Consider the following 25,570-nt stretch of genomic DNA (forward strand, 5'->3'; position numbering starts at 1 on the left):
GAACGGAGAACTCAATGGAACTACATTGTGTGCTAAATGCAAGCTATCGGCCAAAATCACCGCACAGAAATATACACGTAGTTTGAAAGCAAAAGCTTTATTCGATGCATTTCCAAATCGAGTTAGTCTTACAAAATACACAGTAATGTTTATATATATATATATATATATATATATATATATATATATATATATATATATATAAATATAAATTAAATTACGTGACACTTACTGATATACCTACCCTTTAAATGAAGTTTACAATAATAATTATAATTATTATTGATAACAATAATCATCAAAATCAGAGGAAATGTATGTGAATTGCTCGTTTTCGAATTGCACAGACGGGCTCCGATCTCTGCTCTCAAAGCTTCTTTCCCCGCAGGTATCCTAACCCCTTTCACTTATTTGAATGTGCCTCCCTTTTAGTACAAAAGAACACTTAAGGAGCATAAATTTGGATGTTGAACAAGAGGGATATTTAAGAGTATCTGTGATAATGTACTGGGAATTTTAAAGAGTTTTTTCTAAAAGCTAACTATAAATAAAATATATATTTTAAAACAACAACCAGCGCATATAACGAACTATTATCCAAAATAATTACAGAAGATTCATTAATGTGTTCATGTCATTATTGTATGTTTGCCTTTCTGTCGAATACAACATTCTTGGTGGAAGAATGATCTTAATATGAAAGCAACAAAATTTACACTAATAACCTTGGTAAAATTTCAAGCGGGCAGAGTTGCACTTAAGGCTTTGCTCCGCCCAGTATTTGTCGTAAACCTGGCCACTGGCTACTATAAACCCGAGATAAGAGGACCCAGGGCTCGCCTCCTTCTCCAAGGCAATCAATCGAATCTCGGGTGGACCAAGAGGCTGGTACAACAGCACAGGCTGAACTGCGCTCCACAGATTTACCTGAGGGCTAAACCATGTCATTGAGCCCAAAACACACAACGCCTTTTTCAGTGACAGACATTTTGAGCCCCATCGAGGAGACTTACAAGAAGTTCGGTGGCATGGACTGCGCTGGAAACCTCGCTTCTCCGCTTGGACCTTATCGACAACCTCAGGTCACTCAGCCCGGTATACAACAGCACTCTATGGGTCACGGCGCCGCCGTGGCCACTACATACCACATGCCACACGGAGTCTCCCAATTCTCTCACAGTGCCATGGGAGGGTATTGCAACGGTGCTATTGGGAATATGGGAGATCTCCCATCATATCAAGAAACTATGAGAAACGGTGCCACAGCTTCGGGCTGGTACAACGCAAACACCGACCCAAGATATTCAACAAGTAAGATATGACTCCATCATTTCATATTTCTGTAATCTCTGTCCGTATGATGTTTTAAAAATGTGTGTGTATGTGTACGTTATATATATATATATATATATATATAAAGCAATACGAGTTAAATGAATAACCATAACTTTGTTTTACACCGGTCAGTTACATATTTTATAATTGTGCTGTTAAGATTCACGTTTCACAACGCATAAAAATAGCGGAATGCTTTCCCCTTTATAATGCTAAACGGGCTTAAACAGAAAATGAAAATTGTTGATTGAATGCACGCGTGTGTATGTATATTTTTAAGTTTCTAGATTCATGGGACCTTCCACAGGTATCAACATGACTGGAATGGGGACCTTGACAGGAATGGAAGCTAGCAAATCTATGGTTACATTGCACGCGGCTCCCAGGAGAAAGCGACGAGTCCTCTTTTCTCAGGCCCAGGTGTACGAACTGGAAAGGAGATTTAAGCAGCAGAAATACCTCTCGGCGCCCGAGAGGGAGCATCTGGCGACCATGATCCACCTAACCCCAACTCAGGTCAAGATTTGGTTTCAAAACCACAGATATAAATTGAAACGACAGGCCAAGGACAAAGCCTCCCAGCAGCTGCAGCAAGAAAACGGAAACTGCCCGCAGCAGCAGTCCCCGAGACGGGTGGCCGTTCCGGTGCTCGTGAAAGACGGCAAACCATGTCAAAACGGCTCCGGCTCGGCGACAGGGGGACAACATCAGCAGCAAAATACCAGCGGCGGAGTCATTCCTGCTCCCGATAATTCGATGAATCACCAGCATGGACAACACATGAACTCCCTAACCCAGGCCCAAGACCTCGAGGACATGTCATCCAGCCCTCGGTCACTACACAGCCAGATGAGCAATATGTCTCAAATAGACGCATCTGTAATAGATTACGCGAATAATATGGTCAGTACAAACCTCCTTTATGGGAGAACTTGGTAGTGCGGATACTCTTTTTTTGTATTTTTGTACTCAAGGAAATACACTGAATGGACGGTGTGCGTTCAAAAGTGAAGTAAACAGCGAGAAATGGATATCAAATGAACAATAATTGAAGCCATTTCCGTGTTTCATCCACCGGTTTTTGTTTTCTTTTTAATTAAGGCAACGATACATACGCGGGGATTGATAGTTGCCAATTTAATTTTTGGAGCTTTGATATGTTTTATAAATTGGTGGACGTAAAAGCGATTTATTCTTTTTATAACGAAGGGTGATCATTTTTAAATATCGGACTAACACTTTTCAATATTGTATATCGGGTATTTCACAAGAATTGTGCGACGTATGGACCTAAGAGGAAGCCTGAAATTTGTTCCAAAATTACATTCCGACTGCTGTACAGCACACACTGAATAAGCTGGACGTGAATTAAATATTCAATTACCGAATAGTTTCAAACTATATAAAGTTAGTTTGTACTCAGACTTACCACAAAAGGAAATGAAATTCCAAGTCCTGCTCTACACTGATATCAAGATTAATCAATTTATGACAAACAAAAAGAGCTCGGCTATTGTAAATTTGAAGTTCAGGCAAAACAAACGATTCCTAAAAAGTTGGGTGTTATAAATATCTGCGCTACAGCCTAAAAAGTGATACGGTGAATCGAACAATTTACTAAATAGTCGATACGGATGTTTTCCGTAGGCTATTTTGAAATATTCTTTCGTCAAATTAATGTTATTACTGTTGTGTTCAAATTATTTGTAATCCGCGCAATTTTAAACATTCTGCAGGTTTCAAATCGTAGGCCTAAATGCGTATTCAGTGACTGGACGTGGTTAAACTCGATATCGAAATACATTTAACATGCCGAATGAGCGGGAAATATTTTATTTACAGACTCCATAAACTAAGGTATCTTCATATATATCTGAAATACAGGGCAAAATCATTTGAACGACTTCTGTCAAATTTAAAGGCAGGTAGGTTTAAAATTGCCTTTTAAGTTCCTTTTGATGTTGATTTGTTGGGGGAAAAAATCGTATTCTCTAAACGACTAACAGCTTATTTGTCTTTTGCAAGCGCTTCATTTTTGAGTTTGAGTTTTTGTAGCATTTGCTTCAATGGTACTTGAACGTATTTGATTTAGTAAATGATTTTATATATCAACCACATTAAAGACTTAACGTGCACGACTTTCCCCACCCAGCCTAATCAAAATAAAACCTTGTTTTGGTTGTGAAATAAATTTGCACCGATTATTATACGATCCGTGTTGGTTCATTTAATAGAAAACAATTGTTTCCACTGCACGAAACAATGTAACAAACATTAAAATAATTTATAACGGCGCAAGCAAACGAAAAGTGAACAGTTGATTGTAACGATTTCACTTCGGTAAAAGTCTAAATGCGTAGGACAAATACAAGTATTAATTTCACCCCCAAGTTTCTTTGAAATAAGTTACAGTGGGTATATAATTTCAAATTTTTGTAAATCTATTTCGATTCCTCGGTCGTTCACGCTTGCCGATACACGGAAAGATGAGAAAACAGTGATGTAGTCCTACATATTGTGGTTTTTATACCGTTATTTAAGGGAGAAACATTTCCGCATTCTACCAAACAGAATTGACAGTTTGTACACAAAATTGTAGTTGAGGTAAAAATTGTTAGATAAACTAAAATTGGGCCATTTAAAGTGTCAATCTTCTGGTTTGATGACTCGGGAATTATTTGTACAATTAGGCTTGGGGAGGTGGTGTTACTCATGTTCCCAAAAGGATGCATCTAAGCAATTTAATATACTATGAATAACATTTCATAAGGAAGAAAGAACAAAAAACATTCTTTGTAGCCTTACTGAGTTACGTCAGTTCCTGTGTTTGAAGCAACATCAGTATAAAAGAAATCCTCACATTCCCTCCCATCAATTCACACACCAGCACATGAACGTTTCCAAACTTATCTGTATTTGACAGGTTTTATAGGAGTACTTCTTAAAATTTTAATCGTAAGAATGCTTCTTAGTACAATTAAAAGGACAAAATACCTGACAAGTTTAACTTAAAAAAAAAAGAAGTAGAAAAAGATCATGACCACCCTATCATTTCAAACGATGTTCCACTAGTTCCAGTTGTAGCGTCCTGAAGGTGGGGGCAAAGGATAATGCCTTCCAGAAAGGTATCCCTTTAAGAAAAGGGGGGAAAAAGGCTTCAGTTTAATAAATATGGCAGGAGACGACACTGGACACTCAATGTCTTGTACCACATTTAGAGCCACCCAACCAGAGAACAGCTGCTCAGGACGGCAGTGACAGCAGGCATGGATTATAGAGGACCTGCAACCACAAGCTATTCATACACATACTACTAACACGTAATTGCACTTAAAAATAAAAAATAAATAAAAAAGGTGACCAGTCTTGGCTGTCATGATGAAATCTGTTAGACCTCAACTGAAGTAGTGTAGGAATAAAACCATAATGAAACAACCCAGTGGCCCCAAATGAGCCTCTATGCTGATTATCTGACAGCAATCCCACAATGTAATCTGGAAGGGTAGCTATGTCACTCAAATTACCCCAGATCCCAATACAGTTAATGTGCTTCAGCTGCTACAGTATTGGTGTGTGTGTCAGGGGTGGGGGGGGGGGGTACAGCACTACCTTGTACAACCAGATTAATTCTGCTTATGTAAATCAGATTTCACAAAACACCTGAGGAATGAGTCAGATTCAGTGTTACGCATACATGAAGCATGAAGCCCAGGACAGTGGTAACACACATTACCTGTGGGGGACCTTGGCCACCCATCTGCCCTTCATGGCTCTGTGGCTGCTGATGGCGGCGCTGTTGCGGCTGCTGGTAGGTGGGCTGCGCGATGTGGGCCCGCTGCTGGTTCTGCTGGTAAGCAGCTGCCTGGCCTTGCATTGCCCGATTCCAGCCCGGATTGCTGTACTGCAACCTGGGGGGGGACAACATGACTGAATAAAACTCCCCTCTCACACATGAGACCATCAAGACCTCAACCCTGGGCAGGTAACAGCCCGGCAACTCATCAAGAAAGGTATTTTAAAAAAAAATCATAATAAATACTTATGTACCCAGACCCATGGGAATGTTACTCTTCAGTGAGGGTGATTAAAGAGTTACAGATAAATCCTTTGCACCAGGCCCTTGACCTTCAGGCTGGGGGACTTTCCTCGTCCCCATCCACCAATCCACCAGAAATATCAGGAGCACTTATCAAGGGGGGCATTTCTACTCTTATTCATGCCATTTTCCACTGACAACAGCATAGGACCGGCGGCAAACTTTAAAGGAATAAACTAATTTACATATTTCGTCAAGTATTTTAATGAGGAGCAAATTCATTTAAAGGTGTAGTTTGGATGCATTGAACAACTGCTCAAGACCATAAGGAACAGCCCAACCTGTTACCCAATTAGTATGTGCCCTGGCTGCGTCTCTGGCGACCTCCCTCCCTGGTTACACCCTAAAGTAGCGGCTCTCCACCAATCCCTTGATGTGAAATAATGATAGTAGATACCTCCCTCCTCCCTTTTCAGCACGCAGCAGAAAAGCGCGCTTTTGACCAATGAGGGCTCAAAAGAGTTTTAATCAGTGTAAAGTCCCACCCCACTCCGGTCGTGCCATGAACGTTCATTCCCTCTCTGATAACTGCAACCATGGCCCCTGCCCGCCCTGCCTTGTCAAGCGACCCTGGGGGGGCTATCGTCCACAGATCAGCAGCCTGTCCAGAGTTTTCCGGATTTTAAGCCAAAAACAAATTGCGAATGATCTCGACATCTGAGAGTATCCAGCGTCCCAAACCAGGCTGGCAGGTTGCCATAGCTACTGAAGGTCCATCAAAGGAGAGAAACTAAAGCAACAACTCAGAAAGGGTAAGGAGACAACCCCCCTTTGCACACTTCTGGGTGCTCAAAGCTCCCAGCCAGCCAGCGGTGGCATTCCAGCAATATGTGGTGGAGGAAGCCATGTACTCTATTCAGGGAGGGGGGATGGGGGGGGGGGCACCCCATCCCTTATTAGAAAACCACGTCACATCCCTGCAAAGCAGCCCCAGGGACTCCATAATCCCCCCTGTGAGCTGCACGCACATTTAATTCAGTGCAGTCATAAGTAGTTAAAGAAACTGTTTTCAGTCGCCACTAATAACTACTGACCTAGGGTGACATAAGCTGACAATGGGTCTGTCAGGCCTGAAAAGTTGAACCAAAGAAGCTGATTTGTACTTCAAGAGGGACTGAATCAGGAATCAATGGAAGCTCCGGGCTGATGCGGCGGCAGCGCCAGCTCGGGATCATAATGACGGAACACTATTAGCGATGCCTCATTAAGCTCTGCGAACTCCCTTCAGGGAAATCTGTGGTTTGCCCGAAATGTAGCATTGACTGGGCCCCTCCCAGCACCCCTTCCCCCACGTGTACCGTTATTCAACAGTCTAAGAAAACAATAGAGAACGTGCTGTGTGTGGATACAAAAAAAGAAAGTAACCAACACAGGAGGACTGGTCCTACAACTCTCAACCCACACACACACACACACACACACACACACACACACACACACACACACACACACACACACACACACACACACACACACACACACACACACACACACACACACACACACAGCTTACCGTGCATACGGCTGGGGTGGGCTGTAAGACGCATGTGGACCTCGATAGGCATCATACTGCCTGGAGTCTACTAGGACAAAACAGAAAAACAGGGGCTGTCACTCTTGGGCCAAACAGCACAGTTCTTACACGGTACGAAACACCTTAAGGGTTACAGCACAGAACACAGAGAAAGGAGCCCGACAGGACAGCGTGTGGGAGATGCGGCCCGAATGGCGCAGGACTTCTCCACTCACATGAATTTAGGTCCTCGACCATCAGGCTGTCATAAATCATTATGCATGAATAACATTTTGAAAATAAGAGATTAAAGGGAGTAAAGGCGAAACAGACCATTAAAGTAAACACACGGTACTGGGGCACCATATCCCTCCCTATTCAACACAGGTAACAATCAATCAATCTTCCTGAACATTCACTCAAAGTTCTATCCTGGCTTTTTGTTACCATTACAACCCACTGGGTTTCATAGTATAACTTTCATAGAATTGTCATAAGGTTGAATTGCCCATCTGAACTGGGTTTAATGCCGCCCCCCAATCAAGGAGACTTTATTTTGTAATTGGTTTTTTTTTTTACAAGACCTGAACCCATGTTGAATAACGGAACTCTACAACAACAAATTGCTGTGTCAGCACAACTGCAAAGCAAAAACAAAACAGTCAGATTCTGGATTTTCAAAGCCTCTCTTCTTTATACTGCCTGCTATTAAAAACCTTCTAAAAGTACCCGGGCCTAACTGCTGAAAAGTAGCACAATGAATGAATGTCAAAATGAAAATCGTCAGCATGATCAAACAAAACATTTTCAGATTTCGCTTTATGCAGGCAAAAACTGAATATTCATGCAAGAGGCAGGAGCGAGAAGAGCTTCACAAAGCAGAATGTTTGGAGCAGCAGAGGACGGCTACTTCCCAGTGCACGGTTGCCTAGGGGATGGATGGCCAGCTGCAAGTCTCGGACTTATTTGTTTATGGGGCAAGTCTGGAGGGTAGTTCAAATGAATACGGTGAGAGTTTGGGGGTGGGGGGAGGGGCAGGCATGCAGCGGAAAGAAAGGAACTTCAGGATGGAAGAAAGGGGGTGGACACGGAAGAGAAAAAAAAAAAAACAAAGCTGGATGAGACAGGTGGTCTAGAGATGAATGCTGCAACCCAAAGCTTGGAATATTACCCAGAAGCCTCCTCACTTCATTTACTAGTACGCAAAATTCGATTTAATAACTGATGGGGTGGGGTGGAGGTGCCGTGCCAAGATCCCATTGATTCTTTTTTTTTTGGGAGGACCAGGGTGATGTCCGCAGGAGACCCGATGCAGCACCCCCAACTGAGACAGTAAGCTCTTCAAACAAGATTACCCTCAAGGCCGTATGGCAAAAGAAAGTTGAGCAGAAAGGGAATGGATCTCCCAAATGTGGAACAGTTAATTGGCAAAGCGTTTAAGCAAATATGACTGGTAATACTCTCACACCGATGGCCCCCAGCAGGACAGCAAAAGGGCCAAAAGGAGCGAAGACAGACCACCCACTTGCTCCCTGACCATGGCTGCTGTCTCCAGATATTGCTCAAGGAGATGTCACCACAGACAGGCAGGCAGAGGATGGCCATTCGAATCAATAGTACCCACTGTGGCGTGACAAAGAGACAAAGGTAGGATTACGGCACAAGTCCCTTGTTTCCCTTAAGTATTTTGTTTGTATCTTAAAGGACTCCATGTGGCTAATCGACCACTTTTTTTAGCATGGAAAAGCAAACGAATCATAAAAAGCAAGCTAATTCACAAACACCTCCCTTTCACTTCGGTTTCAAGTTAAACTCAAAATGGTGATTAAACAAATTCTCTGCAATTTAAAAGTTCATCTGCCACCAGTGCAGGCGTTTTTCACAGTAGCTGAACTGTCAGAATGTCTTAATTAGTGCGCACAAAGCTTCCCAGCTTGTTCCTGTAGTGGCTCATTCACATGCACCCCAGGAGGGAGCCATGCAGTAAAGGACAAAGTTAACTTCATTTTAGCTCCATTTTTTAGGGTGAGGGGGAGGGGGAAGACCGAGGGGCCATCCCGCTTACAAAAAAAAAAAAAAAAAAAAAAAAAAACACAAAAAAGAGCACGATCCTCATTTGATAAGCTCATTATCACACATGGCTCTGGCGCCCTACAAGAATGGCAGAGATTCTAGCAAAGGAACAGTGTGCTGCGTTTCCCTAAACAAAGGCCCCGCTGATCAGTGCAGAGGCGTGCCATTGGCTGAGCCTGAGGCTGCACAGGGGAAGTGAGCAAGTGCATGCAGAAAGTCTAAACTTCTCCCTGTCTATAAAACATGGAGGTTTGTAGCAATACAGGACTGATTGGATCTACCACCTCTCCTGTGCAACACCCAAGCAGCCTACGGAGTATCAAGCAAGGCATATTAGAAAATCCTGCCACCTGTTAACAGGTACAGTTCAATAATGAATAATGTTCACCTGTCAACAGCAATATTTATACCATAAAGGATTAAGCAATTGAACTATGGGAACATCTTGATCAAAAATGTGGTTGGTAGAACTTAGAAGTGTTTGATAAGGCCATTATTGAACTTTCCTTAAATAAGGCCACAAATAAAACCAACTCCAAGTTACAGCTCCTTGGAGTCCAATCTAGAGCCCAATCACAGGCAAATCGTTTTTTTTTTTTTAAAAAAAAGCACTTAAATCAGCAAGTGTATGCATGGAAGCGAGCGGTGTTCACGGCTGGTTCCCAGGGACCGGAAGCCCAATTTGCATCAAGAGGCACCAGAATGCACTTGACTCCCACAAGTCTTCAGAAACCAGGCGAAATTTCTCTCATCAACTGCAAATTGGCACATCAAAGTCACATGGGGGTGGGACCGCCATGAGGAACGGCCGGAGGCGAAACAGAGGCAGCTGCCTCTGATGGGTCATGATGCCGCTTTCATAAACCACATTTCAGAGCTCCCTCACAGCCAGGCGGAAGGCCTGAGAAAAGCCATTTCAAAGAACATGGGCGTCAAACATTCAAGGGTGGCCCTGCACAAGGATGCCCAGCATTATGACAAGGACTAATAGCCAGCTCACGGCTGACAGCAAAACTATTGTATAGGACTTGCCATAGGATGAATGACAAGTCCTCGAAAGGCCAGTCCCCAAGGTTACAGACCCTCAAGAAAACCGGGAGGCTTGCAGACTCACCGGGGTAGGGCGGAATGTGGCCACCATGGGGTCGGGGGCGGTGCTGACCCTGGTGATAGCTGACAGGGGGTGGGGCGTTACTGTACGGGCCATCTCTGTGCTGCTGCCTGCTGATGCTGTGACTGTAAAACAAGAACGGTATTGGCCATTAACCCTACTTGACTGACACTTCATTCAGCCTATGGCTATAGAGGTCATGTATGTGGGCACACTCTCCCCACTGTAGCCAATGGTGCAGTCACTGTACACAGCACCCTCCCCAAGCCGTGCTCAGTGCTCAGCTGCCAGTGGCACCAACCTCAATGCACGGAAGGCTGATCGGTCAAGATGGGCCTGCTGTCGGTTTGGATTGAACCCCAGCTGGGGTTTCCAAGGACCCCTGTTGGACTTCTCCCAGTCCCCAGGTTTAAGCACTTTTGAAGGAATTCTGGAAGGGAGAGATTTAGAAGAATGAATGCATCCAAAAGTTGTTTTTTATAGTTGTAAGACAATGTAACATGACTGAACTTCATTTTAGCTGGGACAGAGGAGTGTTTAACTTCTGAGAGTAGGATGACTGTCCATCAAGACAACACAAAACGGGGTCTAAGAGTCCTAAGGGTCTAAGAGTCAGACAAGTGTGTTCAAAAAACTTACTTGGCTCCTGGAAGGATCACAGCCTTGAACACATGGCCCTCATTATATTGGGGATCTTTGAATTTTATCCTTAAGAGATAGAGCAGATTGCCCATTTAGATGCTATGGCAGAATCATTAAAAGCAACATTATTACATCTTAAAACACTATAGAAAAAAGCATACACAAACAGCAGGGGAAAACACACACACACACCTCAAACCCATCTTAATACACCAGGACGGTGAATTCTTTATTAAATGACATTTACTGCAAGAATTTCCTCATACACTTGTTGCTATTATTAAAAGGATATGGCAGTCATGCTCACCCAATAGCACTATTCTGCATAATATCTCGCAGGACAGGAACAGGAGATACCACTGGTCTGTGGAGGAAGACATCAATTTTTTTTGTATAAAAGAGACCCTTTTGAATGTGTTTATGCAGAAAATTTATTTCAATGATTAAAAAGTAAAGTAAACATGTGTCCCTTACTTATCTGGTAGAATAGGCTCTTCATCAAGATTTAATGTACCTTGGATTCCGTGGCAGAGTTCAGGAGGAATCTCAGAGCCCTAGAGTCAGAGTTGTTTAGATAGGTAAACAGAGGGGTAGCCCCAAAAGCAGGGAGATGCAGAGAGGCCGTTTGCATACCTCTCTTGATTCTGCACGGTATAGCTCGATTAAGAAGTCGCAGAGGGGGTGGGAGCGTCCTACGAACATCACATCACTTCCAAGGCTGTTCCTCTTTCCTGGAAGCAAGGAAGTTCAGAGGCAGTTGGTTGTGACCTTAAATCATGGGGGTGAACTTAAACGGTTGACACGTTACATTCCACTTCCCAAGTTAAACGGGCAGATAAAGGTACAACTAAGGAAAGCTTTTCGTTTACGTCAAGCTGAAGCTACGTGTTTGTGTGACATCGCCGAACTTACCCTCTTCATGGGTGAGGTCTGGGTAGACTTCCTCCAATGCCGCTCTCAAGCGCCGCTCGTCAACAAATGGCAGGAGGGCCACACCTTCGAAGGGATAAGCAAGCTAGTGAAGCCTCCGGGAATACTGTGTGCATCCCATCGCCCACTGTGCAGACTTGCTCGTCTGATCAGCGGATGAGTGAATGCAAACAGCTGCAGCACTGTAAGACTCTGTTCCTACGGTACGTGAATAGTGAGTCCGTACTTCTGTTACCTAAGAAAGCTTTGAACACTCACCCTGCCAAGCATACTTTTTCCCATTCAGATCAATCGCAAAGTCCTCTGGGTAAAAGTCAATGATGGAGGAGTCCTGTGAAATAAAACAAGCGATTTGCATTTAAGACCGAACTCCCCAGATATGGCTAATGGCAGTTGAGCCACAGCTACACACATCTAGGGGGAACAAAGGGGCTCTTTGGTGCAGCAGGCAGCCCCTTACCTTAAGGGCACAAATCAAAATCGTGACTCTGGTTGTTTGAGGATGGATAGACGCTTACCGGGTCAGTCATGAGGGCGCGCCATGTTGGGGGGAGAAAGTTTCCACTGGCAGCTGGAAACACACCCATCAGCTGCTCCAACGGCTTGAACTAAGCAGAAGAGACCGGGTTACCGCACAGTTACCATGCCGAACTGCCAGATAAGGCGGGCCTCGACACCATCACTCACCGGCTGGGTATCTGTCTCAAAGTCCGTGAACATGTCCTTGATGTCTTTGAAATCGGATGCAAATGGGGCATAATGAAACGGAAAGTACCACTTCCAGGAGGCACAACCCTGGGGGGACGAAGTCAGGCATCAAAATAATTGGTAAAAACACCTATAAAGACACATTTGACTCCTGCTTTACTTTCAATGTAAATTATCATTTGCCTCCATTTGCCAGTAGGCTCCGAAGAAAGTATTGGGCTGTTCATGTTCACTAGAGCTAGGCAAATAAGTCTGTTTAACACAAGTCTGCCTGTATTTATTAAATAAATTGACTAAACTGCACCAAAACAGGGATCCATCAGGGTAATCAAACAGAAATTGTGCTATTCAACCATTTATCCCTACATAATTTACGCATCAGCCGTGAAATATCCATTATGTACATTACATACATAAGCCATAATCTAGTAAACTACATGGCAAAAGTATATTGAAACTCCTAACAGACATATTGGCTAATCCACAGCTGACATAGGATTATAATTCAGTGGGCAGCCATGCAGTCAACAAAGAAGACTGGTAGCAGAATGGCTGTTCATACAGAAGAGGTTAGTGAGGTCAGCTAGGCACCTAAACTCCAGTGAGTCAGATTGCCAGATTTCTGCCTTGGTGAAGAGATTATGAATTGGAAATATCCTATGGCAAGTTCAATGGTAAAATATTTGGCCAAAACACACTCACAGAAAGAGAACTCAAAATTAGGGCTACACGGTATTACATCGCAGTATGTGATATTTCTGCAAGTAATTGAGTAGTAACTTGCTGTTATTATTATTATACTGTTATCATTGCTCACTTGCACATCGCAATGACGATGCTGAAATGATTGTGCAGCCCAACTCAATGCCCAACCTGAACAGCAGAAAATCTCACCAGCAATGTCATACCAATTTTTGGAAGGTATTTGTGGAACAGAGGTTATTGTATTAAACTGTAAGCCAGCATAATATTAATGCCTTTAGTTGGCCATATAATGCAAGTACAATGCCGATATAACAGGGACCTCTTTCTGCAGCCACACGCCTCCTAGTGGCTAAAGAAGTATGACAAGCTAAAAACAGAGAACCAGTGCACAACTCTGCCTCTGATTGATGTATCAATTGTTTAGGCTATGATATGAATTAATTGACTCAATAAGTAGCTTGATATCATTAGCGATATGCAGAAACACTGGCAAAAAAAATCTGGAAAAAAAAACTCAATCTAGAGACTAACCTTAGAGACTGACACAATACAGTATATTTCATATACATTTTCAGAATAAGCAGTATGTCCAGAAATTGGTTTTGTTGCTGAAGTATAAATACATGACAATGTTTCTTGTGCAGCCATGTTTGTGTTTGAGGTTTTTTGTCTCGGACATTTTTAAAGCACTTTGTATCGTTTTCCCGAGCATTCTGCTAATAAAATGAAATATTTAATATTTAATTTGCATAAACCAAACAGCATTGAAAATCATCTTTTTCCACTGTATTGTAAATATTGATTATGTATCACTGAATCCAATCATACCGGATCGCAGTAACATTTCGAACACTGCCAGAATTCAAATTGCATCGTGGCAAAGCTTACAATTTACACCCCCTACCCGTAACTGACCATGCCCTCCAGAACCATGGGCACCGATATGAACACCCAGTGCTCCCAAGACCCCCAGTGCTGGTGCTGACAGCCCTGTAACTCAGCACCCCTGACTGACACATAAAATTAAAATGTTAATTAAAACATGACATTTCATAGAATTACATGTACAGAATCTAGTCTATTAGAAGAGTACAGTGTAAAATTGCTTCAGCCTTTGTATAGACATGCCCCGACCCACTGCCTGTGGTCCCCATGTAGAGCCACTCTTGCATTAGCATCTCCCCATTCATGACAGCGGCTGTGTTTCCAATCCCCCTGGCAGAATGCTTGACTTTCAGAGCACGACTGTACATAATTACCATTAAGTTCCATAATCTCCCTCCACGGTCTCGAAAAATCTCATCCTAGCAGACACTTAATTGAAATGACAGCCTACGGCTCTGTGCTGCAAGGCCACAGAATGACAAAAGACCTTGCAGAATGTCAATATGAAACAAACCAGTCAGAATTACACCTTCAATCTATTCTCAATTACCCAAAATATAAATCTAATTGGCAAAACCTCCTCCTGCCCATTCAAACAAGCACTGCTCAAGGCAACAGGAGGCAGCTAACATGAACATCAAAGATACAGCAAAAAGATGCAGAGATCCACTGGGGGACTGTTCAGTCTAACACACCATGGTATCATCCTAGGTCCCCTGGCCATGAGCTTAAAACAGCATCCATACAGCCCTGATTGCAGCTAATGAAGGAACGGCTGAAGAGCCAGGAGGCCTGATTAGCGAATTCAGAGTCACAGATCAAGACGTCACATACTCATGTAAGACATGCCTGACGATAAAGAGCCTCCAAGCAATTTTTCTGGAAAATGACAATGTGATGACAGAAGGTGACCCAAGCCCTCCAAAACTAAGCAGCAATCAGTCTTCTTATGATGGGCCCACATCAATTCAGCTAATGCGTGTACATGAGACAGACCTTCAATCATCCATACCATGACCATAATTTGTTCTTCAGAGTAAACTTCAGACACAGACACTTCATAACAGGCATTTTAAAAGACAACCTCATAGCGCGATCCTTGGCCAGTGCATGTACCTGATAGTAGTACCTGAGGACCCAGCAGAGCCCCTCCACGTAGGACTTGACCACCTTGCGTCGGAAGGCATCGTCGCTGACATCCACGTCAAACTTGGTTTTGTAGTAGCGCTGCTTCCAGCCATCTTCCCACAACCTTAAGGTTCAAGAACGACCATCAGTTCAAAAGCAAACGAGAAGCATGCAGACAGAACGTCTGGGAACATGACAATCCTATGGATTTAATGGCTAAAGAAGTCAGTATCTATTTACACAGCACATTTAGAAACAGTCCCAGCTGACCAAAGTGCGGTACAATTTGGCAGAAGGAAAAAAGAATGTATCTGAAATGGATTAAAATAAAAGTAAATTAAAAAGTACACACACAAATAAGTAGTATAAAAGTAAAACTGATGAGATATACTACAACCAACCCAGTACGGTAATGTACAAAGATGCATTTCAATCTTTGATTGAAAACCATCTATAGAAGAAGACAACCCAAACAGACATAGGAAGACGGTTCTAAGGTTTGGTCCCAAGCTCAGAAAAGGCCCGATCCCCCATCGTTTTTAAATGTGTTCATGGAACAAATAAAAGCTATTTACCAACTGATCTCAAGGATCTACGAAAGCTTTGAAAACAAAATCTTGAAATTACTTCTGTAACTAACAAAGCCAATGAAGAGAGGCCAGGACGGGAGTGATGTACTGTTTCTCGTGCCCATTAAAGGCCTACCTACTGAATTTTGAACCAATTGCAACCTATGTCACCAGTTCAAGCATACAATGGGTTACCACGAATGACTCATGGAGAAATAAAAGCATTGACCAGTCTATCCAAGTCTCTGAAAGACAACAAAGGAAGACGACGTTAAGACCACTACTGCCATGATGCAAATATAACTGGGGGGGGCAACAGAAATATACACCTCTGACCAGAAGTGTCTGTCAGTCTGAATTGGTCACTATATTAAAAAGCCAAACAAAAATACTTTAATTCAGATGCCAAAGGGTGATGTGTAAAGGTGTCATGGAGTGATGGTGGCTGTCAGAACGCCACAAAGGCAGTAGGGCTGTAACAAACATCCAAACTCTTGGGAGATTGTGAATCATGCTTAAATTTGAGCGCAAATATTCACCCCCCCATATATCTCAGTTCATTTATTTATAATTTACCTATTCATTATTCACAAAATTTTCACAACATACAGTTTCACAGTTTATTTTCTTATCCCAAATACGTCATATATGAAACCAAAAGTAATTTGAGATTTAATGATTAACCAGCCCGCGACTCAGTAGGATAAGTGGTTTGGAAAATGGATGGACGGATGGATGATTAAACAGATCATATTTTTCGCGAGTTTTATTTAAATAAAAATGTGAATACTATTAAGAATTCGATCCTGATTGCTATACGAGAAATTTGTGAATTCCATGATAGTTATTACACAGTAATAGAATTATTTTATGTATTCCTGATATCACTATCAATTGTTCAAAAATGGTAACTCTTCAAAGGGCATTTCTACTGTCAAAAAAGGTAACAGGAATCAATAGAGTTTATTGCCAAGTACGTTTACACACAAGGAATTTGCTTTGGTGGACAAATCATTTTAATTTTAAACCACCAAACCTTAAATTAAAAATCATGAATGGTAACATTCAAAATCTACCTGATCAACTGTATATAGATAATGCACTCATTCATGATGGACAGTTGTCACTGTAACCATGTTGTCTAGGAAAAATATTTGCAAAATGCCCCTGCTAAGCGCACGTCCAAAGCATGGAAATATTTGAGGGTCTTTACAAAAGGCGGGTCCCATGTTGTAAGTCGCCTTACAGAGCATAAATATAGTGGAGGCAACACAAACCTTAGACTAAAACTAAAGAAATTCATTCATGTACTGTGCTAATGCAATTCTGAATTAACACACTGAAGAGACACTCAGAATCCTTTTGTCAGAATTGCTGGCAATTCTGAAAATTTCCAAATGAAGAGAATTACAGTGGTACCTTGGTTGGCGAGCATAATTCGTACCGGAAACGTGCTTGTAATTCAAAACACTCGTATATCAAAGCGAAATTTTCCCATTAGAAAAAATGGAAACTCGGATGATTCGTTCCACAATCCAAAAAAAATCATATAAAATGATTAACACAGAATGTAAAGTAAAAATACATAAAACAAATTAATCTACACTTTACCTTTGAAAAGAATCGTGGATGGTGTGAGGGGGACGAGAGAGAGAAGGGTTATTTTGTAGGACGACTCACTATAACGGAATCACTGTTCTGCTGGCTCACTAGAATCTTTTTCTTTTTGTGCGACTAACAAGGAACCTATCCAATGACAGCTGCCTTTGCCTCCTTTTCGATTTCACGGAAACGTGGACATTGCATTATTATTAAACAGATTCATCATGCGCACTGCTATGTCCTTATTCGAGTGGTGCTTTTCTACAAAATTTTGACTATACAAGTGAGGCATGCTGACTGAGAGCGAGCATGGGAAACGATTATCCACAATCCCACAGTGAGAGAGAACCATCATCTCAGTTGTGATTACTTGACACTAGGCAGACAAAGCGTATACGTAATACTTGTATTGCAAGACCTCGCTCGTTTATCAAGTTAAATTTTAAAATGTTGCTCGTCTAGCAAAACACAAGACCAAGTTACTTGCAATAAAAGATTTTACTGTTTTAAATACAAGTTTTTACTTTTCTGTCCATGCATATTGCTGTATTGTATGCTAATATGGCTCGTCTTGCCTGAGGCCTGTCAGCACACCTACCCACCCTGCCATTCAGGCCACGAGGACACGAACACACAGTGACCGACAAACTGAGGCCTGTATTCCATTCACATAATCAGAGATGAGCAGCTCCTGTGCACCTAATCCCCGGCACAATCCCCCCCGGAAAGCAGATCCTAACAGGAAAGCCTGGATGAATACTAATTCCCTTCCTTGATTTTTACAGCCCTGCAGACACACTCTCTCAGGAAGTGTGGAACACCGCATCCTTTCAAATCAATCAATGGCAGAGACCCCTCCCATCTCACGCACAGCCTGCCCTCTGCTCACTTCGCCCTGGCACCCTACCTGACGTTGTCCTCTGGCTCAGGCTCGCTGTCACTGTCTCCCGCCTTTCTCTTCTGACCCCTGGGGTCTATGCCATCACTGGAGCCAGCGAGAGCCTGCAGACAGTGGGACAGTGAGCTCACACAGTCAACAGGGGAGGAGAGCATGCCCTATTTGCTCAGTGCATATACACACGTGCACATACACGCACACACACACGAGAGACAAATGAAATGAGTGAACTTAGACAACTGGTTACCGATCAACTAAATTTTCAGTTCAAGATCTAGTCACCAAGGTGAGATCCACAAAGAGATAACTGACAAAGGAGTGAGATTTAGAGACAAAGATGCGATGTTATGTAGGCTGAAATAGCATTGTTTCTATCAATAAAAAAAAAAGCTAAAGTGCACAGGACAGCCTAAGGCGAGGGGGTGGCTAGCAGCACAGGGGGGACAAAGGCCAAGGACAAACGTGATTAAACGGTTCTGAAACTGAGACCAGAACCGCGATGCTAATGTTCACAATCTCGTGCTGCGGTTCTAAAAGATGGAACCATCAACGATATCCGCATTTATTTTTGTTTATGCAAAGTTAATCTGACATGATCGCTAGTATTCTACTCAGTGTTCCAGATCATGGGTGATTAATAAAACCCCAAAATGTTCCCTGTTTCTTATTCATCCCCTCCTTGTCCCAATTAAAAAAAGGGTATGAACTGTACAGAGGTTCAAAAATCAAGATCAAAACCAAACCGTGAATTTGGAGAATTGTGACACCTCTACAAACACAACAGACCCTCCATCACCTACATATGGACACAAAGGTGACATCTTGCTTAACATCAAAATCCCTGCTTTAATACTCCTTAAGAGGTTCCACAGATGCTCAAGACGACCCGGCCACATACAAGAGAGACTCCCTCAGAAATGAGATGCAGCCGTCCTCTTACCACACAACTCATTCAAGTTCCAGACGCTCAAAATCAAAGCCCAAGTAACAGGTCCCAATAAATAAATAAATAAATAAATAAACAAAACAAAAAACTGACCACCAGAAACACTGAATAGAATTCAGCAGGGTATCAATTGATAAGAATAAAAAATCTCTGCTTAACACAAACACATAAGCAGGAGGAATGGTTTGGGGCCACGAGTCAATGAGAGCATGTGGATGCATTGATCCCAGACCCATGCGGCAAAAATTGCTATCTGCAAGCAATACGAGCATGAAGAACCCAATCAGACTTTAAAATTACCAGAGGAACAGCAGCAGACAGCAAGCCTGGTTGTCATAGAAACCATAATGTAGTGTACATTTACAAGTGCGAGACTGCATATAAAAGCTAGATGTGGTTGTTTCATTGTTTGAAGCCAGAACTTGTGGCAAACTATAAAATTAGACTCGCCTGATTGCCATTCCTCATCAGGGCTTTCAAGGACTGGGCAGCATCCTGTTCATGAAATGAAAGATGCATCAGAGAAGGGTATGATTTTCCAATAGGCAGAAGCCAAGCATTAAAAAAAAATATCAAAATGTGAACTGATGATAAAAATCAGCAAAAACCTTGTTTCGCTGGTCTTGCCCCTGCATCCTCATCTCAAAGGCGGTATGCCTGGCATTCTGTATGGGCTGCGGGGCTCCTCTCCTGCCCAGGGCCTCAGGGGCGAACTGCCCCGTGGGCAGGAAGGCAGGGGCCTGCTCCGTCTGAGGGAAGAAACAGTAAGCAGGTGACACCGTTATCCAGCCAGTGAACCTCCCACAGATTCAAAAGTAGAACAGAACTGCTTCCTTACAGAGGCTGACTACAGAACCGGTACATTCACCATCATTAGCTTCCAGCTAGCATTAGGGTTCCTTCTAATACAGGATGAACAGGCTCGTTTCACTTACTTTTAACCTCTTTTTCTTTTCCTTCATTCTCCTCTTAAATGCTTCCTATGAAAGAAATGAACCCCAGTTAGAGTCAAAATGGTTCCAAAAGATCTTACGTCCCTAGGGCAAGAACACTAATCAGCGGATGGCATCTCATTATGCTTTGATTTTTATCATGTGTGGGATCTGACAAGCTGTGTGTAACTTCTCTTCCAACTTAAAAAAAGGCTTCCAGGAAGCCAAGTCGTGCATGTAAATCACCCAGATGGCGTCAACTCGGCATATTAATGAACTTCAGATACAGATGGTCATCTATAAACATAGACACTGTTTTCATCAGAAAGTTGCAACAAGGCAAAGAATCCAAAGTATCATACGTCATCCTCCTTGCGCTTCTTGAAGATGTTGTCCTCTGCCACACCAACTGCCTGCATGATCATCTCAACCCGCTCCAGGTTGACAAAGCCGTTCTCTGTGAGGTACCCCTGTGAGGCAGAAGGATGAGCTTCTCAAGATCAGCTCCTGATAAAGCGGAGCCTACCGGCCGAGCGTCTAATCGAAGCACGAAATCACAGCCAGTGCAGGGGAGCAAAGGCGCACTCCACAAAACACTCACCCCTGTCCTGTGCACAACATCTTTGTAGATGCCCACTAGTCGGTCGATGGCCCCCTCCCTACAAGCAGATATTCACACAAATATGTTTATTTCAGTGTCAAGGACATTCTCAGATGAGCCATACAGGAGGAACAAGCACAAACCAACCTACCTGATTTCCAAGGATGGCAGGTGGGGTAGGAAGTCATTTCCGACAAAGAAGCACATGAAGACCCAGTCATCCACGCTCCTCTCAAAGTTGAAGGAAAAAGGCAGGCTGGCCATTGTCAGCTCCCTCTCCAGATACTGCAGCGGGAAGAAAGCAAGAGTTTGCCAGTGAGGGAACACTGGGAGGAGGTGTCAAGACAAGCCATGAAGTCACGGGAGTCAGAAGTGCAAGTCCAGTTCGAACTGACACACCCAGGTTAACAAGCTAAAGGGAGTACTGATTTAACACAATTCAATTAACATTTAAATGTAATAGTAAATTAGCTTTCATGAAACACCTACCTCTCTCAAGACGGAGAGCCGGATGAAGATGAACTCCTGTTCAGCGACAGGAGGGCTATCCGCAAACTGGTCGTACTGAGAAAGAGAACAATGTGTCAGCATGCGTGGCAGGCAGGAAGTACTGGGCGGAGCTTTAGCGTTTCAGACGCACCTCCCCTTTCTTCTCACGAGCCACTCCCTGACAGTCCTTGAGCTCGTGACCCATCTGCCCACACAGGGCACAGGGCCTCGGCTTGTTGGGTTTGAACTCCTCCCTGATGATGGTGAAGTTGGGCTCATGTGTGGCCAGGCCCAGCATGATCAGATCAGCTGCGGGGGGGAGACATAGCTGTAAGATACTGTACCACCACACAGATCATTCTAGACCTTTTTCTCAGTAATACACACAAAATGACCCATCTTTGCGGCCTAAGGCTAGAACATACCGTCGGCACCACAGAGACAGTGGTGAGTGTTTGGGTCATGGTTGGGCTGCGCTGTGACAAAAACAAGAGAGATATTTATCCACAACTGTTAGGCATCCTTCACAAAGCCCCTCATAGCATGCAGAGGTACACGAGAAGAACTTAGATGATTAACAGATAACTCATACAGCCAACACTGCACAAGTGTGTATGAAAAACCTGCAACTCACCTCTTTGTCTTCGTATATAATCCATAATCTTGTGCTCCCCTTCCCCTGGAACACTGGCATCTGACAAGACGACCTGTGTGCAAAGTATGCATCAGTTGAACGGAAAAGGGAATGGAGCCAGCACATACATATAGTAATGTGAATATATGAGTAAAGTGCCATTAGGCGATTTCGTCATCACGCAAATATCAAAGTGTACACAAGAAGGTACACAATCCTTGATGGTACAGCCTACTACTCACCTAGGGTACAGTAAACTTTTTAAGTAGAAATAAAATAATAACACTAAAATAAAGATTAAAAAAGTACAAAATAGAAAATACATAAACCAATAACTTATCAAGTATTATGCTTTGTAAATAATGGTATGTGCTATACTTTTTATACGGCTGGTAGCGCAGTAGGTCTACACCAGCATTACCAAAACACACGAGTCAACTGTTACTTTATGATGTCGCTAGACAATAGGAATTTTTCAACTCCTCCATCTTTGGTTTATTGACCAAAACATGATCATGCAGCATGATTGTTCAGACAAAATAAAATGAGAAATTCATTGTTAGGTTGCGCTGCCCTGCATACCGTCAAGTTACGCCACCCTGGGTCATTGCTCAACCTGTCAGCGATGTAATACCGGAGGCACTTTGCGAGGTTGTCCATAAACTCAGTGCCCTAAAATGAAACAATAGTTACATAAGCAGGCCTGGTCTGAACTGAATGTCCGATCCTTATCACACATAATCAATCACAGGCATTTCTATAAGAAAAGCCTCAAACAAAACCTGAACATCTTTGCATGGTTCACGTAAAATAGTCAAGAATCAATGGTGTTAAACTGCTTACTGGAGTGATGCAGTTGCTGTCAAAACGCTCTTTAATTTCTTCATTTGGGAGATATCCACCTATATCAAATGACAAGAGTAATTCACAATGCAAAATACTTTGACTAATAAAAAAAAAAGTTTAATCAAGACTAGTAACCATCCAGGCTTCTGCTTAATCCAACAAAGTGAGAGAAGTTCTGTGTTCGAAGACAGCAGTCTGAGTGGCAGAAGCATGGCTTTAAGAGTGTTTCCCATCAGTAGCACCTCTCTGGAAGATCTCTTCCCTGATCTTGTGTTTCTCCTCCTGCAACTCAACCCCCTCCTTCGAGGCACGGAACCTCCTTGATCTTTGCTGGTTCATTTTGGCACGTGGGGCCTGGAGGGAGAGTTGGAGAGGTCACCCCTACACAACATGCACTTAACGATGCTATACAGGAACATCACATCTAAATTAGGACAAAAAAATATTTCAGTTTTTAGAGAACTAACAAAAACCCTTGAATGAGTCATCTGGGGTGCTTTGAAGGACCCACTGAACAAACAAAACTATTTGATTAAGGCCACTTCACAGACATTTAAGCTCAAACTATAACAAATCATCTGGCACGTGGGAAGGTTAGGGATAATCAGCAGTAGAATTACCGGACAGCTCCAGATTCACTAGGCAGAGCTGCTGCATTTTAGTATGTTAACATCTTAAAAATGCAAGAGGTCAGTCAATGAGGGGGAACATGGCAAAAATGTGCAAAATTATAAAATTGTTGCGTGTCGGCAGAATAATTGCTGAAAGCAGACAGCTAGAGGCTGGATCAGCTTGAACTGTGTAAAACTTCATTTATAACATGGTCGATCTTCCACTCAAATGGGACTGTCCGCACATATAAATTTAATCAATGTGAGAAATTTTAATCTACAAAACTGAGAACCTGTATTCACATTCAAACAAAGACCACTGCAGGCTTTGCACCATCCATCAAATGCATGATTCGGATGGTATGTGTTTTGGGAAAAAAAAATCCATTCCTCTTCCTGTTGTCATTCAGTCTATTCAACAAACAATTATCTGGCTCGTGTACAGTGTAAATGTGATTTAAAAATAGTCTGCTAAATTAGCTACAACCTGCAAGAGATCTTGTTTTTTTAATACCGATTGTCATCACAGCTTCATTTATTAATTTTGGCAAATCCTACACTATCACCCCCACCCGAAAAATATACATTGCTTCGGACACACATAACAGTCGATGCCTCACCATTAAATTACAAGAAAAATATCATAAGTCAAGTTTGAGGTAAGACTGTGGCATTTGTTTTCATAAACGCAAACTTACAACTCCATCAATGGCCATATATAACACTCTTCGAGGGCGGACTATGTTGAACAAACGATCGATGTATTCAAAAATGGCGACCATCATTTCATCCTCGTTTTTGGGCGCGGGCCTGTGGAAACACAAAATACCAATATGCTTTTCTGCATTTCTGTAATTTCAGGAATAACACTCCGTATAGACGTTTAGTTACGCACTTGTCCTCTGGATGTGTACAGGGGTGAATGATTCCATTCATGTCCAGGTACAAGTTGTCAAACTCGACTTCGTTTGGATTGGGTTTGCTTGTATCAACAGGTATGCGAACTCCATTGCACTCCTTTGCCTTTCAGGAAGAAAGTAATTAGGACGCGCCAAACGAGTACAGAGCCCATTGCTGGAAAAATACAAATCCAAACATATCATATCCCATATTCAGCAAGTCCGTGATTAATAGGATTGGATATGCACCAATTAAATTGTCTAAGAGTATAACAAAACGTACGGAGAAAATAAATGGCACACGGGAATAAAACCAAATTTATCGTCACCTACAGTCTGACCGACCTAGTATGTACATGGTCTATATCTACATGTATTACCCAAGTACAGGTAAATGTCCACTACAAATGCAAAAAGTAACGACTTAATTACACATGGTCATACGAGCACCTCCGACCAAAACTTCACTTAGGATAAGACACAGCACAGCTGTGCCAGCGATAAAAATAAAACGCAGCGCAAAACAGACTGAAGACTTATTATAATACGTTTTTTTCTATAAAATAATAACCCAAATTATCAGCTCGGCGAGAGGCCTCCACGCTTTAAATGTTTACAAGCAAACGCACGCGAGCACCCACCTTTTCTTCCATACAATGCACAATAATGGAACAATATTTCCGACTCAACCAGCGAAAAAATGCCGGAACACCCATTGCCCATAAAACCAAGACAAAATAACTATAAAATAATTTGGTACTTAAAACTGTACGGCTAAAAAAACGAAAGGGTATGCGTCTCCCTAGTTGATTCCTACTACGCGTAAAAGGCTAACATGCGCGACAGGATACATATCCGGGTCATCTGCGGTAACCTTACAGCGAAGGATCATGGGTAATGTGTAACACAATAAATCCCCCCCTTCTTCAGAAAATATTATATATTGGTCCTGTTTGTGGGCTATGACGCGAGTACTGTACAGATCCAGATAAGTTATATTAAAATGTATAAATTTATATTTATATCAAATAATATTACGCATACTGTCGACTTTCGCGTTTTCGTTATTTGGTTCTAAAAACCTAACACGTATATTACTTTCTATGTAAATGTTAGATTTATTTCATTTCAGTATAGTAGATACAAAACGGTGCACGTAATTTAAGCCATATATTGTAGGCCTATTTATTAGTTACCTATAGTACATTAATCTAATATTGTATTAGTGTATGTAATGTAATGTTTTTAAAACGTAAACTTGTGCTAAATTCATTCATTCATAAATTCATTCGTTCATTTATATGCAGGGTACTGGGGGCAGAAAAACCATCACACCGACGTATAGTCAGACAATTCCAATGTCCCTTAGCATTTTTTGGGGCTAATGGTCGGGGAACCAAAAAAACGCTACGATGAC

General features: G+C 42.4%; 2 protein-coding genes across 3 annotated transcripts; one reads left to right on the plus strand and one right to left on the minus strand.

Annotated features, from left to right (window-relative positions):
• The first annotated feature begins 941 nt into the window (after positions 1–941).
• On the plus strand, positions 942–2,274 carry LOC125721065 (homeobox protein Nkx-2.4-like). Its single transcript, XM_048997011.1, has 2 exons — positions 942–1,311; positions 1,616–2,274. Exons 1-2 carry the CDS (start codon positions 942–944, stop codon positions 2,272–2,274), a joined length of 1,029 nt encoding a protein of 342 aa, XP_048852968.1.
• A 1,564-nt stretch (positions 2,275–3,838) lies between these two features.
• xrn2 (5'-3' exoribonuclease 2) lies at positions 3,839–25,015 on the minus strand. Of its 2 annotated transcripts, none has more exons than XM_048996998.1 (31): positions 24,795–25,015; positions 24,150–24,277; positions 23,953–24,064; positions 22,886–22,997; positions 22,641–22,699; positions 22,380–22,469; positions 21,798–21,870; positions 21,589–21,639; positions 21,315–21,472; positions 21,164–21,238; positions 20,826–20,959; positions 20,675–20,732; positions 20,436–20,543; positions 20,077–20,121; positions 19,750–19,890; positions 19,592–19,636; positions 18,205–18,299; positions 15,115–15,250; positions 12,388–12,495; positions 12,219–12,308; positions 11,959–12,031; positions 11,683–11,766; positions 11,404–11,501; positions 11,245–11,324; positions 11,078–11,134; positions 10,768–10,836; positions 10,430–10,558; positions 10,132–10,253; positions 6,945–7,014; positions 5,069–5,243; positions 3,839–4,466 (listed from the first exon to the last, which is right to left on the minus strand). In XM_048996998.1, exons 1-31 carry the CDS (start codon positions 24,867–24,869, stop codon positions 4,404–4,406), a joined length of 2,913 nt encoding a protein of 970 aa, XP_048852955.1. In that variant the 5' UTR covers positions 24,870–25,015; the 3' UTR covers positions 3,839–4,403. The 2 variants fall into 2 exon arrangements, with proteins under 2 accessions (XP_048852955.1, XP_048852956.1); XM_048996999.1 differs by having other exon boundaries at positions 6,945–7,011; positions 24,795–25,014.
• Positions 25,016–25,570: the final 555 nt, after the last annotated feature.

This window comes from Brienomyrus brachyistius, unplaced genomic scaffold (assembly GCF_023856365.1).
Source record: "Brienomyrus brachyistius isolate T26 unplaced genomic scaffold, BBRACH_0.4 scaffold27, whole genome shotgun sequence".
Classification (NCBI taxonomy): Eukaryota; Metazoa; Chordata; class Actinopteri; order Osteoglossiformes; family Mormyridae; genus Brienomyrus; species Brienomyrus brachyistius.

Bases quoted from the DNA above. Each gene is read 5' to 3' on its own strand.
- LOC125721065 (XM_048997011.1), top strand. From the start codon at position 942: ATGTCATTGAGCCCAAAACACACAACGCCTTTTTCAGTGACAGACATT. The intron at 1,312-1,615 runs GTAAGATATGAC...TATATTTTTAAG, and splicing joins CGACCCAAGATATTCAACAA to TTTCTAGATTCATGGGACCT.
- xrn2 (XM_048996998.1), bottom strand. From the start codon at position 24,869: ATGGGTGTTCCGGCATTTTTTCGCTGGTTGAGTCGGAAATATTGTTCC. The intron at 20,544-20,674 runs GTGAGTGTTTTG...TCTGCCTCACAG, and splicing joins ATGTTGTGCACAGGACAGGG to GGGTACCTCACAGAGAACGG. The intron at 12,309-12,387 runs GTGAGTGATGGT...TCTTCTGCTTAG, and splicing joins TTGAGACAGATACCCAGCCG to TTCAAGCCGTTGGAGCAGCT.